The sequence below is a fragment of the Salvelinus fontinalis genome, chromosome 5 (assembly GCF_029448725.1).
Source record: "Salvelinus fontinalis isolate EN_2023a chromosome 5, ASM2944872v1, whole genome shotgun sequence".
Lineage (NCBI taxonomy): Eukaryota > Metazoa > Chordata > Actinopteri > Salmoniformes > Salmonidae > Salvelinus > Salvelinus fontinalis.
The window spans coordinates 31,761,106-31,780,139 of NC_074669.1; the positions used below are offsets into that span (position 1 = coordinate 31,761,106).

Here is a 19,034-nt window from a genome sequence, read left to right on the forward strand (position 1 = left end):
CTTCCAGACGGGGGTGGACCGTGTTGCGTTTGACTCTGAAGCCTACTGGAAGTCTCTGGGAACCACGCTTTCCACAAGACTGCCGAAGTGAGTACAATCCCTAACCCGCTTACTGCTCTCAGAGACCTAGAACACAAACTTAGGTTATGTAGCATGATGTGATGCTCTGTAACTATATCCGGTTTTGTTTTACTATGGTGTCCCGTTTCCTTATTAACACAGGTTGTACAACTGAACGGTTGTGTGAACATTTTGTGCAGAGACATTCTGTGAATTAATTGCTTATGACCGCATACTGGCTTTGACTCAATAGCTTTTTCTTTGCTACAATTTTGTTTGTCCTCAGTAAAAAAAAAAAAAGTCACAGACCTAGTTGGCCAAAAGTTATCTGCCTTCCTGAATGTTGGTCTGTGGGATTGAGGTGAAAAAGCAGCACAAACTGCTGTGCCGTGTGTACAGGTGGTGTTCGAGGCCCACGCGGAAGGACATCGTTACTACACCCCAGCCCTGTTGTGGAGTCCCTTCTCCTACACTACCACGGCTGTCGTGATAAACGCACACACCTGACCAAGCTTAACAAATAACGAGCAGGTAGACGACTGACTGAGCCTTTGTTTAACGAACACTGCCACACACATTCATCATATTACTACATAAAGTGGGACGACTGTCTGCACTGGTCAGTGAAGGGAGGAGCGTCTCGTAGGAGTAACACCAACTGTCGGAAGAAAACGCACATTAATGATTTAGTTCAGCTCCCTTCTATAGGCTACTGTGTAGGTTTACTAGTGATAAAAGTGGATAATTGTAGGGAAGGTGAATCCGTGGGTAGCACATACCTGAGGCCTACAGGTACTGTATAATTTAACTTGTTATACGCATGTATTAGCCTGTAAGATGTCTATGCATTTCATTTGTGTAGGACTATGTATTACTTTTTCAGTATCCTACTGACAAAAAAGTCACTATAGAAAGCAGTGGCGAGAGATGCAGAAACAAGACAAAGAAAAGACGTGAGGTTTCAGAGGTGTTTCCCAGAACATGGCAATGAATGTGTTTTATTCATATTTTGTTGACAAAAAAAAAAAAAAAAAAAAAAAACTTTACAAAGTCCAACAGTTCAACTCTTGTATATAGTCTTTTACTGGCTGTTATACCAAAGATTGACAAGATGGCTAACCGTTCAGCTTCACCATGTAGAAAGTTGTCTGCGTTGTCAGAGGGGGACAGGAACTCTAGCAAAATGAAATGGCTAAACTAGACGCAAGAGGCGCATTAGTAGGCGCTACATCGAATTAAGCTTGTTTTTTTGGGCCAAATCGACAATGTGTTTAAAGTTCATATTTCTATAAATGCATCTTCCGAACAATCTAAGTACAAACCCATAAAGTCAAATGAATATGCCTGACATTGAATGAGCAAATATATTATTTGTATACCAGATGACACTTCATTCCCATAGATTTCCATTCAAAAGTCACTACTTCCTCTGTGTCATCCTCCACTTCCTGGTGGATGGTAGTAATGCAAGAGTCTGCACTCAGGCTCCAGCTATGACTCTTTGTTCAGACATAGCAGAGTATAGTGAGAAGAACGGAGAGCTGAGAATCCAAGACGATTGTACATGTCATGGCCAGAGTAGAACAGGCCTCTGATTGGACAGCAGGAAAAATTGGATACAGTCAATCATTGATACACCAACACAATAGACAGACACTTGAGTAGGATTCCTTTTGAAATCCTACACAGCCTGTTGTCATGGAAACGTTGTGCCAGAGCTCCATTCTAGTTGGAAAATAAAAAAAGCAAATACACTAACTTCAGTTTAAAAACAATCCAAACCGTTACTGTAACTTTCAACCAAGAATCCAAAGTGAAAACAGTATGAAAAAAAAAAAGTTGAATAAAAAAAAATAACTCAAGGCACAAATGAATACTGCAAAAATGTCATACTCTACATTACAAATTATGTAATGGTGAATATACTCATTAGAAAAATGTTATATCTATTTTTGGATATTCGTACAACCAACAGAGGCAGTAGGAGGGGAGAGTAGGGGGGGTCCCTTGACCCCCCTCCCAATTGGGCTGGGGGTGTAAACCAAACCACTAGCGACCGGGTGTAGCCAGCACACTGCCCAGCCACCCCCTAAACTACCCTTCCTTCCATACATCACCCCCTACTCCTCTCAGAGGCAATAACAATATGTACAACTCTGAGTGAAGTCCCAAATGGCACCCTATTCTCTATATAGTGTACTACTTCTGACCAGAGCCAGTAGTGCACTATATAGGGAATAGGGTGCCATTTGGGACACAGCGAGAATACTGACCCTAGATAATCTTCAGTGACGGGTGCTTTCTCTAATTCATCTCTTTAATACTTTTCACACTGTTCCCTGAACAGATTGAAAAAGTCAGACACGATGACAGGAAGAGAGAATGTGAAGAAGCGGATCCCTTCCAGCGAGTGAGATGACGGGATCCAGAGAAAGAAGCTACTGACTCAGAGTGCATCTCTCTGCTACAGTAACTCATAGCGCCCTCAAGTGGGGGGGACAGCTAGGCTGCCCATAACTTCCACAATGTATATAAAAACAACGACAGCGTTTATCCTCTTGTGCAAAAACCCGTTACTGAGCAAAAGGCATCGCAAAAGAGAAGCCCCCAACCCAGTCCCTAACACTGACCTATACCCAATACCCAGAGACATATACAGAGATATATAGGTAACTTCCAAAATAAAAGAAACACTTGAATAAATGGGGGCTACAAAGTAAAGAAAGCAGATGCTTCCATGCAGGTGTGGTTCCTGAGTTAATTAAGCAATTAACATCCCATCAATGTTCGGGTCATGTATAAAAATGCCCAGTTGCCCATTATCAGACACTTGTAGAATCTATGCCAAGGCGCATTGAAGCTGTTCTGGCGGCCCAACGCCCTATTAAGACACTATGTTGGTGTTTCCTTTATTTTAGTAGTTACCTGTATGTTGTATATATGTCATAGATATATGGCTATTTTAACACTTACACCCTGATGGCTACTATCAACACTAGTCTATCTGGATGCTGAGACACCATAGAGGAGCTCATGGGAGGAGAATTCATTTAAAAAAGGGAAGGAAGGAAAGACGAGTAGAGATAAGTGTAGAAGAAGAGGCAGGTGGAAGAATTAGGATGGGTAGGTATCAGAAGTGGAACTTTGGCACAGTTGACCACCTCCAACAGAATGTCTTATCACTATCATGTCTTCTTTGATTCTGTCTCACCTCACCCAATTGGTCAGAAATACACCATTGAGGTCTTATGTAACCGTAGCTAATGTCTGTTAACCAAAACATACTTTAGCCTGGCACTTCGTTAGCCACTTTAGCTTTGGAGCGAAAATGACTGTAAACATCTTCAGGCCGCTCCTCCACAGCACTACAAGCGTGACGGGACAGAGAGAGCTAGGCTACGTTCCAAATTACCCTACTCCCTATATAGTGTACTACTTTGACCAGGACGCATAGGACTCCAGTCAAAAGAAGTGCACTATATAGGACACAGGGTGCCATTTTGGACAAACACCATGTTTGGAGCAGGACAGGAGGTTCCCAGTACTGCAATACTGTGATGGAGAAAACATGGGTAGTTTGAATAGAGCGGTTCTACTTGAGACATACATTTGATAAATCAACATCACTAGCAAAACACCCAGACAATTTAAATATGAACTGTATGGGTAAAATATATGTACAAGAGAAAAAACGCTAATAGGTACAAAGAAATCAACTGCCTACATTTTTTCCTGGCTAATCTTCGCTATTCATGGCCAAGATTTCAGTCTGTGCCATTCAAGAACAGGGTTAACTGTTAGCTTTAGCTACTGTTCTTTCATTCTGGCCCCTAAATACCTCGCAAGCCTATTAGGATCACATCACATCACAGCTCACACACCAGCCCAAACCACAAGCTGAAACATAATCCTGTGCCAAACACGCTATTCGCACTGTATACACTCCTCCTCCAGAATAGCAAACTACACACACCAGAGGAAGATAGAATGACATCTCAGCTTACCACTTAGCAGCAACAGTCCTTAGCTCTGGTCCAGGGCGTTACATGTGGCTTGCTGTTGAAGGCTCAGCATCAGCAAACTACACAGAACACCCTGGACCAGAGCTACTACAGTCCTTTGAACCCTGGCCCCCATCTGTCTTTCTGTACAGGAACACGCTCCATAACGTCAATTTGTCTATTTTCACACTGTGCGCCTCAGAGAGAAAAAAAACAAACTCTAAAAGGCAAAACTGAAAAAGTAAACATCTTGAAATTATCAAATAAATTATGCTTAAAAAAAACATCTAGTAACAAAATCAATCAAGGCATGCAAAAGATAGTCAACCTAAGAGATTCTCATTCTTTTAAAGCCAAATGTCCATCTATTGTTACATCTTCCCAGTGAAATGGAAGAACCCATCACTCTGTAAAGTCCTTTAAGTCGTCAGGAAGAAGGTAGCTGCCAAAACAAAATTCAAATCCACTGGAATAACTACTAACAGGCTCTGAACGTTTAGTTGTTCAAATATGTACATACGTGTTCTGTGCTCAAGCTTTTAAGTGGCCAGTATTTACACATGTTCTGTGCATCATGCGTGTCGGCAGTGCAGCAAAGAAACAGCAAAACGCTCATCATGTGACACACAGAGAAGTAGGACCGAGTGATCTAAAACATCCGTTAAAAAAGGAAAAAAATAAATACTAAGAAAATAGATCATATCAGAAAATGTACATCACAATAAACACACAAGTCGCCTTCGCTTAGCTCCTCTCCTATTTCCTCCTCTTTAAGGAATATGCTTGAATACATGTTTCATCTTTAAAAAACGAACAATGTGTAAAAAAAATGATATAACATGAAGACAAAAATGTCTGTTGGCTCGTAAGGTGATACTGAGACGTTAGAAGTTAAAGCTGTGCTGAGCGGTGCTGTGAGATAAAGTCAGAGTCCCAAATGGCACCCTATTCCCTATATAGTGCCCTACTTTTGACCCGAGCCCTAAGGGCCCTGGTCAAAAGTAGTGCATTAAGCCTCTGATCAAAAGTAGTGCACTTCAGTATATAGGGAATTTGTGATGGGGGGAAAAAACTACATCGAGTTACATATAGCAGTATTATTTTTGGACGATATCAATACCTGATTCTACGAATCGATTTGTAAAAGAAAAATAACTTTTTCCCCCCTCTCGTAACTGTAGCTAGTGCTAGTCGGCTGTACCTGCGCCAAACCTATTGGATGAAAAATACCATAGCTTGTTCTCCAACTTTTTAAATAGTGATCCAAAATGTTTTTAGCACTTTTATTCGTCTTCTCATGCTCTCTCATCTCTGCAGCAGACAGACTGAGTGTACAAATCATTAGGAACACCTGCTCTTTCCATGACAGACTGACCAGGTGAATCCAGGTGAAAGCTATGATCCCTTATTGATTTCACTTGTTAAATCCACTTCAAAATCAGTGTAGATGAAGGGAGGAGACATTAAAGAAGGATATTTTAGATCTTAAGACATGTATTGTGCGGGCCATTCAGAGGGTGAATGGGCAAGACAAAAGATGTAAGTGCCTTTGAAAGGGGTATGGTAGTAGGTGCCAGGCGCACCGGTTTGAGAATGTCACAGCAACGCTGACGGGTTTTTCACTCTCAACAGTTACCCGTGTGTATCAAGAACGGTCCATCACCCAAAAAACATCCAGCCGACTTGACACAACTGTGGGCAGCATTGGAGTCAACATGGGGCGGCATCCTTGTGGAACGCTTTTGACACCTTGTAGAGTCCATGCCCTGATGAATTGAGGCTTTTCTGATGGCAAAAAGGGGGTGCAACTCAATATTAGGAAGGTGATCCTAATGTTTTGTACACTCAGTATATAGTGAGCAATATATTTGGAATATCAAATGGCAATAAAAATAAATAAAAAAATGGGGAAAAAATGGCAGTATCGAATAGCAATACATATCGGCACCTAAGTATCGTGACATTATCATATTGTGGGGACGTTGGCAATTCCAGCCCTATAGGGAATAGGGTACCATTTGGGAGGCGGCCAGAGAGCCGTGGTTCTGAGGCGGAGCCTGACACTTTAAGGCGTTGCAGTAAACATCAGATGTGGGAAAAACTAATGCTGTCCTTCCCTCCTCATAATGTATTATGAAGTGTTGATGTGAAGTAGCTTAGTAGCTAAAGCCGGCATGAACACACTGACATGCAGTGACACAGGGACACAAAAAGTCAGATACACACATCCTTGCAAGCACGCACACACACACACACACACCATTCACAATCATCACAGAAACATACACAATCAATTGTTCGATTAAACAGACCCTATATGCCCCTTCCTCTCATGTTTTTTTTGTTTTTTTGAGTAAGGTTTCTTGGCAGCGTTACATGGTGTGCCTCCGACCCCACCCCCAGCCCCTCTTTGCCCAGCTTTGGGGTACCGTTTGATGCTTGAGGGAGTGTGAAGGGTTTAAGGGGGTCAGGTGGGAGTCAAGAGTTCAGTAGTCTGCAATGGGTGCCAGATCAGGGTGCAGGTCCACGGTGATGTTCTTATACAGGGAGCTCAGGGAGATCTCAGGGGTGTAGTTGAGGTTGTTCAGGCCATCCAGGTGCTGCCTCTCTTTGGAATATCTCAGCAGCTTGTACCTGCAGAGAGAGGAAAGGAAGGGGAAGGAGGATTAGCTAGCAGTTAGCATTCATACCACCAGTCACAGCTCAAAATGCCACCCTACATATAAATATTTATTCCAGGGGACCTGATCAAAAGTAGGTCACTGTGTAGGAAATAGGGTGCCATTTCAGGTGCAGTCACAGGGAGAGGAGGATAAGCTAGCAGTTGGCAATTATAGCTGGAGTCACAGCGAGAGGAGATGAAAGGGAATTAGCCAGGTTAGCATTGACAGTAATGAATCCAATTATACACACCACCACAGGGATCCTTAGTTAGCATTAATGCTAATGACATTAGGGAGATCCATAGTTAGCATTTGCATAATGAAACCAGGAGGATCCTTTAGTTAGCTTTAACGCTAATGAATTAGCGTACACTGTCTGGAGGAACTTGTGCTCTGGTTGCAGAAGGAAAACCCTTACCCAAAGAGAGAAACTCTTCTGCCCTCTCTCCTCCTTTGTCCCTCCCTGCATCTGAACATAGCTCTCTAGTGCAGAGTTACGATGAGGACTGTAATGCGGATGAGACCTGGTTGACTTATGTTAAAAAGGGACTGACGACTGTCAACACGGCGAAAGGGACTTGGCCAGCGGATGGGGAGTTAACAACTCAATGCTGGCACAGAAAACACCCACGCACATACAGTACCACAAACCACTGACACTAGGCCTGGAAGGTACGCAACTCTCATTCTATCAATCATAGCTCTGTGGTTGCACCAAGGCTAGAGTGAGCACAGAATTGTGTTGAAATAAATAAACAAAATTATTTCCTTTTATTATTTTATTTTTTATAAACATGAATATTCCAGTACCTGGGATACATCCCAAATGGCATTCAATTCCCTATATAGTCCACTGCTTTAAGTACATAAAATGTGAAGTAAAACATGAGAAGGTGCAGATGGCTGGATATAGTGAAAAGTTGAAGGTATTGAAATAAAATAGAAATTAAGTTATTTACTCCTGTCCACAAAGGGCGATAGAGATGAGGGAACAGCTGCACTCAAGTAGTAGGATTAACAGTGTTCACTACCTTGAGATTTTTAAAGCAAGGGACTGTTTTAGGTACACTATATATAGAAAAGTATGTGTACACCCCTTTAAAATTAGTGGATTTGGCTATTTCAGCCACACCTGTTGTTCACAGGAGTATAAAATTGAGCACACAGCCAAGCAAGCTCCATAGACAAACATTGGCAGTAGAACGGCCTTACTCAAGAGCACAGTGACTTTCAACGCGGCACCGTCATAGAATGCCACCTTCCCAACAAGTCAGTTCGTCGAATTTCTGCCCTGCTACAACTGTCCCGGTCAACTGTAAGTGCTGTTATTGTACAGTGGAAACGTCTAGGCGTACCAACGACTCAGCCTCGAAGTGGTAGGCCCTCAAGCTCACAGAACGGGACCGCCGAGTACTGAAGGCGCGTAAAAAATTGTCTGTCACGACCTCACTAATGCTCGTGGCTGAATGGAAGAAAGTCCCGGCAGCAATGTTCCAACATCTAGCGGAAAGCCTTCCCAGAAGAGTGGAGGCTGCTATATCAGCAAAGGAGCGACCAACTCCATATTAATGCCCATGATTTTGGAATGAGATGTTCAACTAGGGGTGGGCAATTTCAGCCCTCGGGAGCCTGATTGCGGTCACAGTTTTTCCCTAGCCCCAACTAACAAACCTGCCTCCAACAATCATCTAATCATGATCTTCAGTTTAGAATGCAATTTAATTAAATCAGCTGTTTGCTAGAGAAAAAGTGTGACACCAATCAGGCCCCGGAGGACTGGAGTTTCCACCCCTGCGAGGTGTCCACATACTGTTGGTCATGTAGTGTATTTTCATGAATACCACATATAACGAGGACTTCCTGGAGCAACGCTGTATTGAGAGCTAAGCTAATGTGATGTTTGAGGTAATGTTAGGTAAACATTCTTTGACATGGTTACGGCGCCTGCTATGAACTGCTAGCATGGCATCTACTGACCTGCCCAGGAACTGCACCTCTCCCCGGTGGTGGTGTGGGATGGACTTGTATTTACCCACTTCTCCCTCCGGCCTTGTGATGTTCAGACCAGCATAATGTACTCTATGAGAGAGAGGGACAAACAAAGCCTTTCATTAAGTTACCCAATCAGATAACAGATTTGTCTCTCTCAAACACACACAGACACACACTAACTGACCTGTTCCAGAGGTCATCGTCCTCTCCTCCCCAGCCCCAGAACGCATTGGGAAAGCCATTAATCTTGCGGAACTGTTCCACTGTGAGTCCACTCACACCCCCAAAGAACTCACCATATGGTAGTCTGTGGACAACACACACAGCATTACCCACAAGACACAAGACACACACACCTGTAACACGCGCAACACACATTCAACACAGACAGAGGACAGACACAGACAACAACATAGCCTAGCTTTGCCTGGGGAAAGATTTGACTTTTGAACAAAACGACAGAAAGGAAAAAGAAAAAAGGAGAAACCTTACCAGTCAGTATCACAGGAAAGCAAACAGGTAACAAAGAATAAGTTTGGCTGTGATACAACACAGACCCACAATTATGTTTTCAGACAATTTACCATACAGTCTGCAAATGTAGAAGAGACACACATAACCAGACTGGAAAATCTGTTCATAAATTAAGCCTTAGTCCAGGAACACAGAGTTTGCTCTGTATTCATTTAGCAGCAGCGCACCGCCACTGCTAAAATGTTGCCGCAATACCAGAAAATGAAAAATAATTATAATTTTTAGAAATACATTTTCGGGATTGTAAAAACGTAAGTATAAACTTAAAATGACTAAAGTATGCAGAAAAAAATTGACCTATATATTTTTTTATTATATAATCATGGATTACTGATGGTGCGTGCAGGGTACATGTCCAGAGGTACCAATTTATAAAAAAAATTAAGAATGTTTCTCTAAGCTACATTGAGAAATAAATAGAATTGTAGGAAGTTAGCTGAAAAACAGCATTTTGCTATTTTCCGCCAATTCCGGACTGATTCAAGTCGTGACTTACAGGTACATGTATTTGTCCAGTTTGGCTGCGAAGTGGCGAGGCATCTGACCACAGCCGTAGTAGTTACGGTCGTTCTCTGGGATGTGGTCGACATCGTGGAACACCAAACAGTCCCAGTCCAGATCCTTCATGGCTTCCAGGAAACCCACGTTAAACAACATTGCTCTGTTGAACGGCTGGGTACCAGACTGATGGAGGGAGAAAGAAGAGTTAGACTAACCCTAACCCAAGTTAAACATGGCCCTATTGGTCCAACAGGGCTGGTCCAGTGTTACATTTTGTCAACAAAAATAGTGACAGAAATATTTGTCAAACACCTATTTATCAGTGGCAATTGACAAGACGATAAAACAGACTAAAGAGACCCAGAAAAAAATAACAAAAGAAAAATACATTTTTCACTTTGCTTTAGGAAAATGAGACAAGACTAAAGTATGTCTGACCAAAATCTGACTAGTAAGTGGGCTGTACAAGAGTTTTTGGAGAGCTTTTCAGTGTCCTTTGTTTGGTCCAATCAAAAGCATGCATGACATAAGCAGAATTGTAAGGCTTTCTTATCGCAATGCGGTAGAAAATAAATACCATGCCCAGGTCATTCATGAGTCACCTCTCTGCCCAGCAACCGTTCTCCAATCTGGCGGCAACAAATCATTGATGCAAATAAGGCACACGCCATGGCTACTCTCCTGATGGTATAAGCTCCCGGTAGAAAAAAGGGTCAATGTTTTGAGTCACTTTACTTATGTCGATTCAAACAAGCCCTAATGCAATGTTTCCATGGGAGAAGACAGTGTTAGCACCTACAAGATGACGGGGAAATATACTGCCAACCTCAAGAGACATCTGAAAGCACATTATTCCAACATATACTCTCAGGAAATAGGAGATTGATAATGCTTGCTAATTAGCTTGGTGCAACCTATCAGACCACTACTTACGACAGAACTTTAATTAGAATATAGCTACAGTATGTCAAGGGGCAGGGCTCCACACTGCAACCAGTGTCACATTTCACAACCCTTGGACTTAGCTGTGCGAGTCACATTTTTTAATTGATCGCATCAGTGCGAGCTGAACATTCATTACATGGTCACTTCACTAAAAACATTTATCCTGTCTGGTGTACCAAGAAAGCCATTGCTCAACCGCAGAACGCTGCAGCATGGGTACTGACCTAGACCAGACAGAGAGCAGCACATATTACACCGGTTTTAAGATCTCTGCACTGGCTGCCTGTGAGTTTTAGAATTAAGTTTAAGATTATTGTATTGGTTTTTAAATCAATCCATGATTGTGCACCCAAATGCATGTCAGACATGCTTTTACGTTATGTACCCAGCAGGTCCCTCAGGTCATCTGGCACTGGCATTTTAACTATCCCAAAGCCTAGGACTAAGAGGCATGGAAAGGCAGCCTTTAGTTATTATGCCCACAGCCTCTGGAATAGCCTGCCAGAGAACCTGAGGGGGCCGAAAATGTGGACATAATTAAAACATATATTTTCCTGAGGGTGCTTTTAGTCTTTGTAAGTTTGTTGTGTGGGAAATATTTCAGCTTTTGTGTTCATTGTTCTTTATAACTTTTCTTCCTGTGAATAACACATACAGAATCATGTAGTAACAGAAAAAGTGTTAAACATATCAAAATATATTTTAGATTCTTCAAAGTTGCCCCCCCTTTGCCTGAACAGCTTTGTACACTCTTGGCATTCTCTCAATCAGCTTCATGAGGAATGCTTTTCCAACAGTCTTGAAGGAGTTCCCACATATGCTGAGCACTTGTTGGCTGCGTTTCCTTCACTCTGCGGTCCAACTCATCCCAAACCATCTCAATTGGGTTGATGTCAGGTGATCGTGGAGGCCAGGTCATCCGATGCAACACTTCATCACTCTCTTGGTCAAAATAGGCCGTACACAGCCTGGAGGTGTGTTGGGTCATTGTCCTGTTGAAAAACAAATGAGTCCCACTAAGAGCAAACCAGATGGGATGGCATATCACTGCAGAATGCTGTGTTAGCCATGCTGGTTAAGTTTACCTTGAATTCTAAATAAATCACAGACAGTGTCACCAGCAAAGCACCCCCACACCATCACACCTCCTCTATGCTTCACGGTGGTAACCACACATGCGGAGGTCATCTGTTCACCTACTCGGCGTTTCACAATGACAGGGCGGTTGGAACCAAAAATCTCAAATTTGGACTCATAAGATCAAAGGACAGATTTCCACCGGTCTAACATCCATTACTCGTGTTTCTTGTCCCAAGCAAGTGTCTTTCTTATTGGTGTCCTTTAGTAGTGGTTTCTTTGCAGCAATTCGACTATGAAGGCCTGATTCACACAGTCTCCTTTGAACAGTTGATGTTGAGATGTGTGTGTTACTTGAACTCCGTGAATCATTTATTTGGGCTGCAATCTGAGGTGAAATTAACTCTAATGAACTTATTCTCTCCAGCAGATGTAACTCATGAGAGCCAGTTTCATCATAGCGCTTAATGGTTTTTGCAACTGCACTTGAAGAAACTTCCAAAGTTCTTGAAATTTTCCATATTGACTGACCTTCATGTCTTAAAGTAATGATGGAGCTGTTCTTACCATAATATGGACTTGGTCTTTTACCAAATAGGGTTAGCTTCTGTATACCACCCCTACAAAGGAACCTTTAACAAGGCACACCTGTTAATTTAAATACATTCCAGTTGACTACCTCATGAAGATGGTTGAGAGAATGCCAAGAGTGTGCAAAGCTGTCATCAAGGCAAATGGTGGCTATTTGAAGGATCTCAAATATAAAATATATTTTGATTTGATTAACACTTTTTTGGTTACTACATGATTCCATATATGTTATGTCATAGTTTTGATGTCTTCACTATTATTCTGCGATGTAGAAAATTGTAAAAAAATAAAGAAAACCTCTGGAATGAGTAGGTGTGTCCAGACTTCTGACTGATACTGTATATATAGTGTGTGACACTGTGGGGAAAAACATTTACGCGACCAAATCATGGGCTGGTGCCACCAACTGAAAAAGGTAGTGGAACCAGTGACACGGGGGAAAATCTGGAGAATTGTCAAGGGGTGTGATTTTAAAGCTGCTGCAGAGTAATGTGTTCTTCTGCCAAGGGAAGAGAATCATGCGATAGGATGTTATGCCGAAAAATGTGTTGGTAGGACAAAGCTGTGTATGTTTGTGCACATCGAAGTCAGTGATTTGTTTACTATAAGTTAATGAGGCAATAAAAATGTGATGACTAAAATGTGACTTCAATAATACGGCATTTAGTTGACAATAACTAGACTAAATCAGTATTCAAATAACAAAAATGTGACTAATACTAGACAAAAAAAGTGCCAAAATTAACACTGGCTGAGTTCCAAACTGATAAGGGGGGGAGAAAGAGAGGTCGAAGAAAGAGCAATGTGAGCTAATCTGTCTACAGCTCATCATCATAGATTCCACATTTCTCACCAGTGGGTGGCAGAGTTGACAAACTAGTGAGGCTGAATAGGATGAAGGGAGACTAAATGTCAACAGAACTTGTTTAAAGCTGTGTTACAGCTGGGTTACCTGCTCGATGACGTAATATGCAAACTGCAGTCTCTGTCTCTGCAGCATGGGGGTGAGGTGCTGGAACAGGATGGGAAGGTGCTCGTAGCGGTTACGGAACGGGATCAGGATGGCCACCTACACAGGGAGCAGGAGTGGACAGTCAGACACACACAGCATGTATACGCTCCTGTGCATCTAATACAGAGGGAGCAGGGCAGACAGACCAGAAGTAGAAAATCAAATGCTTCTAATAGAGGAAAGACACCGGTGTATACAAATATGGCTACAGTTCAATTTCATTTTCTAATAGAGATGAGAATAAAAGTAGTAAAATAACTGAACCGCACAAGCACACACATTTCCTCAGTCATACATGTTAACAGTCATACCTTCCAGCGTGGTTTACAGTCCTTGGGTTTCCAGTGTCCTCCAAAGTGAACATCCAGATACTTAGAGAACTTCAGATCAATCTCCTCCATAGGGATCTCAGTCATATTGACATCCATAGGACCCTCTGAGAACATACACATAAACCTTCAGTACACACACACACACACCGTGGGATCTTAGTCGGTCCATCCAGGATTTCACTGCGTTGCTTTAAAAAGAAAATAGTTGCAGGCAAAACTGCTGGATTTTTCTGCGGCAATTCTGACATTTTGCATGGCCTGTTTTCAATGTTTTTTGTCCAATTTGCCACAAAAATGCACTTATGCAGAAAAAGTTTATTGACATGTGGCTTGACTGAAACATTTTATGCAGTAAAGGTGTGATGAATAGTTCATTACAAGCTCTCTTTTTGTATTGCAGTGATGTGACAGTTTAATGCGGTAAAATAGCTTTGATTTAACTGTTTAATATAGAAACAAGTGCAGTGATGTCAAATTTGTGTAATATGGGGGAATTGTTGATTTTGCACCAAAAAAGTTGAGTCGAAAAATCCTGGAGGGACTGTTTAGTCATATTCATATCCATAGGACACACTCTGAGAACACACAATACACACACCTTCAGTCAATACACACACACACACCTGTTACAAAGTCATGTTGACATCCATAGAACTCACTGATCACACACACACACACAACACAATTTCAGTAAATACACACACACCTGTTTAACCTCTCTTGGGTAGGGGGCAGTATTTTCACGTCCGGATGAAAAGCGTGCCCAAAGTAAACTGCCTGTTACTCAGGCCCAGAAGCTAGGATATGCATATAATTTGGATAGAAAACTCTAAAGTTTCTAAAACTGATAAAATTATGTCTGAGTATAACAGAACTGATATGGCAGGCGAAACCCCGAGGACAAACCACCCCCCCCCCCCAAAATATGTTCAGCCTACCACTGTTTTCAACAGCTGTCACTTTTATTACGAGGCGAAATCCTCCCAGATTGCAGTTCCTAGGGCTTCCACTAGATGTCAACAGTTTTAGAAAGAGTTTCATGCTGGTTTTTGGAAAAATGAGCCAGAAATTGTAGTTTTTCTAGGTGGCTCCCATTTTGGCTGTAGTGTTTCCAAGCGCGGGGAAGATTTGAACTAAATTTAAACTAAAATTGAATTACGAGGCCGAAGCATGTACAGTGCATTCGGAAAAGTATTCCGACCCCTTCCCTTTTTGTTAAGTTACAGCTGTATTTTAAAATGTGTTAAATAAACATTTTCTCAAATCAACACACAATACCCCATACTGACAAAGCCAAAAACAGTTTTTTTTAGAAATATTAGCAAATGTATTATCAAAAAACAGAAATAGCCTATTTACATATAGCAAAGGGTCTGAATGCCTGAGACAAAATTGAGTGCCGGTGCATCCTGTTTCCATTGATCATCTTTGAGATGTTTCTACAACTTGTTTGGGGTCCACCTGTGTTAAATTCAATTGATCAGACATGATTTGGAAAGCACACCTGTCCACATACGGTCCCACAGTTGACAGTGCATGTTAAAGCAAAACCCAAGCAATGAGGTCAAAGGAATTGTCAGTAGAGCACAGAGACAGGATTGTGTCGAGGCACAGATCTGGGGAAGGGTACCAAAATAATGTCTGCAGCATTGAAAGTCCCTGGATGGGGGTCACCTTGGGGTCATGATAGGGGCTGCACCAAATTATTATGCTTATGTTGTATTAATAGAAGGGGACGAGCTATAAAACCATCCCCCACTACATATATAGGGTCCTGGACCACAGAATAGCAATATATGCATTATAAGGTTAAATACTGTTCCACAGTTCTTTACTAGTCTCTGCCTCTTATAGAAATGGTCTAAACAGAAGTGTGAGCAATTGCGGTCAAAAGGGTGTGTGTGAGAAAGAGCCTCAAGGCTAAAAGAGACACAGACACCTGCAGGGAAGTAAATACATAAGAGACAAATCAGACATACCACTGTAACCCACACATGAATGGACAATTACTGCTGAGCCCTTAGAAAACACTGGACTATTGTTCTCCTGCAAGTTTGCATAAGTGTATATGCATGGGCTTGGTCTCATGAGTAGAAGGTGTTGACGTAGGCAGTTACACCACAAGGGGTTGACTGCAAGTATATTAAAACCTCTTTGGGCTAGGGGGGAGTATTTTGACGTCTGGATGAAAAGCATGCCCAAAGTAAACTGCCTGTTACTCAGGCCCAGAAGCTAGGTTATGCATATAATTGGTAGATTTGGATAGAAAACACAAAAGTTTCTAAAACTGTTAAAATTATGTCTGTGAGTATAACATAACTGATATGGCAGGCAAACCCCAGAGGACAAACAATTCAAAAAAGAATAATAATTTCAGCCTACCACTGTTTTCAATGGCTGTCATGTTTATTATGAGGCGAAATCGTCCCAGATTGCAGTTCCTAGGGCATTCCACTAGATGTCAACAGTCTTTAGAAAGAGTTTCATGCTGGTTTTTGGAAAGATTAGCTAGAATTTGTAGTTTTTCTAAGTGGCTCCCATTTTGGCTGTAGTGTTTTCATGCGATTGGATGAGAGCACGATCTTTGTGGTTTATCTCCGGTAAAGACAATAACGATTCTCCGTCTTATATTTTATCGTTTATTTACGTTTTAGGGTAGCTGAGGCTTGATTATAAACGTTGTTTGACTTGTTTGGAGAAGTTTATTGGTAACGTTTGGGATTCATTTTGTATGCATTTTGGAGGAGGGAAATCGGTGAATTATTGAATGAAGCGTGCCAGCTAAACTGAGTTTTTGGGGTTATAAAGAAAGGCTATCGAACAAAAGGACCATTTGTGATTTCTTTGAATTTCGTGCTCTGCAATTTCACCGGATGTTGTCGAGGTGGGTCGCTTGCGGAACGCCTTCGCCAGAAAGGTTAAAGCAACCTTTACCGGTTTTATTTCACAGAACTTACTCTGAAACATACGTGCTGTGTTTCCATTGTCAACTTCTGTCTGCAATTTCATTATTAAAAGGTTTGATTGATTTACTTAAAGATATTGTCTGACTACTGATTTCACCAATAAGCCAATGATTGACAAGGAACCTACCCTGACATCCAAGACCAGTGGCCTCCATCATTCTTTAATGGAAGAAGTTTGGAACCACCAAGACTCTTCCTAGAGCTGGCCGGCCAGCCAAACTGAACAATCAGGGGAGAAGGGCCCAGGTCAGGGAGGACCAAGAACCCGATGGTCACTCTCGACAGAGCTCCAAAGTTCCTCTGTGGAGATGGGAGAATGTTCGAAAAGGACAGCCATCTCTGCAGCACTCCACCAATCAAGCCTTTATGGTAGAGTGGCCAGATGAAAGCAACTCCTCAGTAAAAAGGTACATGACAACCCACTTGGAATTTGCCAAAAGGCACCTGAAGGACTCAGACCATGAGCAACAAGATTCTCTGGTCTGATCAAACCAAGATTGAACTCTTTTGCCTGAATGCCAAGCGTCACGTCTGGAGGAAACCTGGCACCATCCCTACGGTGAAGCATGGTGGTGGCAGCATCATGCTGTGGGGATGTTTTTCCGCAGCAAGGACTGTGAAATTAGTCAGGATCGGGGAAAATATAAACAGAGCAACGTACAGAGAGATCCATGAGGAAAACCTGCTCCAGAGCGCTCAGGTCCTCAGACTGGGGCGAAGGTTCACCTTCCATTAAGACAATGACCCTATGCACACAGCCAAGACATACCAGAAGTGGCTTCGGGACAAGTCTCTGAATGTCCGAGTGGCCCAGCCAGAGCCCGGACGTGAACCCGATCAAACATCTCTGGAGAGACCTGAAAATAGCTGTGCAGCAACGATCCCCATCCAACCTGACAGAGCTTGAGAGGATCTGCAAAGAAGAATAGGAGAAACTCCCAAAATATTGGTGTGCCAAGCTTGTAGCGTCATACCCAAGAAGACTTGGAGCTGTAATCGCTGCCAAAGGTGCTTCAACAAAGTACTGAGTAAAGGGTCTGAATACTTTTATGTAAATGTGATATCAGTTTTGTTTTTCATATATTTGCAAACATTCCTAAAAACCTGTTTTTGCTTTGTCATTATGGGGTATTGTGTGTAGATTGGGGGGGGTAACTATTTCATCATTTTTAGAATAAGGCTGTAACATTACAAAATGTGGGGATCTGAATAGTTTCCGAATGCACTGTATGTGTCATGGCACTCTCCTACCGTTTATCTTCAGATTTCATTGATAGCAGAGGTGAAATGGGTAATGCAATACGTTTAACTGTAGCTAAAGTGCCTATGTAGATATAACCGGCATGATAAGCCACACACATCCTACAGGGGGAGCGACTGGGACAGAATGAGGAGCAAAAGATTGAGAAATAGTAAGAGAAAGCACAGAGACAGCCAAGAGTAGCTTCTCTCGTGAGTTCCATAATAACACGACCTGATCATAGTAAAAATTCAATATAGGCAGAAACTGCTTCTCACGATGTTAGCTAGCACAGCTCATGCGCAGAAACACGGCATCGGGTCTAATGGGCGTGTCGAGCAGAACTGAGCATGTGCAGCGGGCCTGTCAAATCAAAAAGGCACCCGCTCGATATAAAGTTGTTGACAATTTTAACATGTCCTTTTTGTCACTTTCAAAAGTTTGTAGTAATGACAGTTTTAGCTACTTAAGACATTGGCTCGAATCTGTGTTGTCTTTATTTTGAGAGAAAAAAAATACTACCAAGGACACATTTTTCACTCCTCCCAGCCTGGTCTGTCGAGTCTGCGTCGCAATGCATTCCCGTAAGTATCATGCGTTTGATAAAATCCTCTCAGTAGGCAAACTGATGGTTTGAAGACAAGCGTTCGGATTACTTACTCATAGAAGGTAAGCGTTCTGGGCAGGGGAGGTTCTGGGCGTATGTGAAGTTCTCAGGGAGGTATGCGGTTGGCTGGGACATGTATTCACTGGAGTTACTGCCATCTGGGTAATCTACAGGAACACACAAGACATTTATTTATTTTTTGATTGATTGTATAAATTACTTTTCTATATTGCCCTTGTAGGTAGCTTAGAGCTGGATCATGCTGATTAATAGGTAGTGGAGGGGAGTAGACAGTGTCTCAACCAACATTAGACGAAGTAAAGCCAAAAATCACAAAAACATATTAGAAGAAAAATAGGCCTAAACCTGACCGACTCTAGCTCTCTTGCAGATAGAGTGAGGGTCATTCTTGGGATTTTTGGCTGCCCCTCGTCTCATATTGGCTGAAGCACTGCCTACTCCCCTCCACTACCTATTCAAAATCAGTAAGATCTACCTAAAAGGGAGATGATT

The 19,034-nt window shown here is 42.2% G+C and overlaps 1 protein-coding gene across 2 annotated transcripts in view; it reads right to left on the bottom strand.

Annotated features, from left to right (window-relative positions):
* Positions 1 to 1,019: 1,019 nt before the first annotated feature.
* LOC129855469 (beta-1,4-galactosyltransferase 6-like) overlaps positions 1,020 to 19,034 on the bottom strand; it is a 41,635-nt gene continuing 23,620 nt past the window's right edge. For both annotated transcript variants that reach the window (XM_055923173.1, XM_055923174.1), the window contains 7 exons: positions 18,575 to 18,688; positions 13,688 to 13,812; positions 13,317 to 13,433; positions 9,747 to 9,934; positions 8,901 to 9,023; positions 8,702 to 8,803; positions 1,020 to 6,695 (listed from right to left, as the gene is read on the bottom strand). In XM_055923173.1, the coding sequence (XP_055779148.1) occupies positions 6,548 to 6,695; positions 8,702 to 8,803; positions 8,901 to 9,023; positions 9,747 to 9,934; positions 13,317 to 13,433; positions 13,688 to 13,812; positions 18,575 to 18,688 (917 nt within the window). In that variant the 3' untranslated portion in view covers positions 1,020 to 6,547. The remainder of the gene's footprint in view (positions 6,696 to 8,701; positions 8,804 to 8,900; positions 9,024 to 9,746; positions 9,935 to 13,316; positions 13,434 to 13,687; positions 13,813 to 18,574; positions 18,689 to 19,034) is intronic.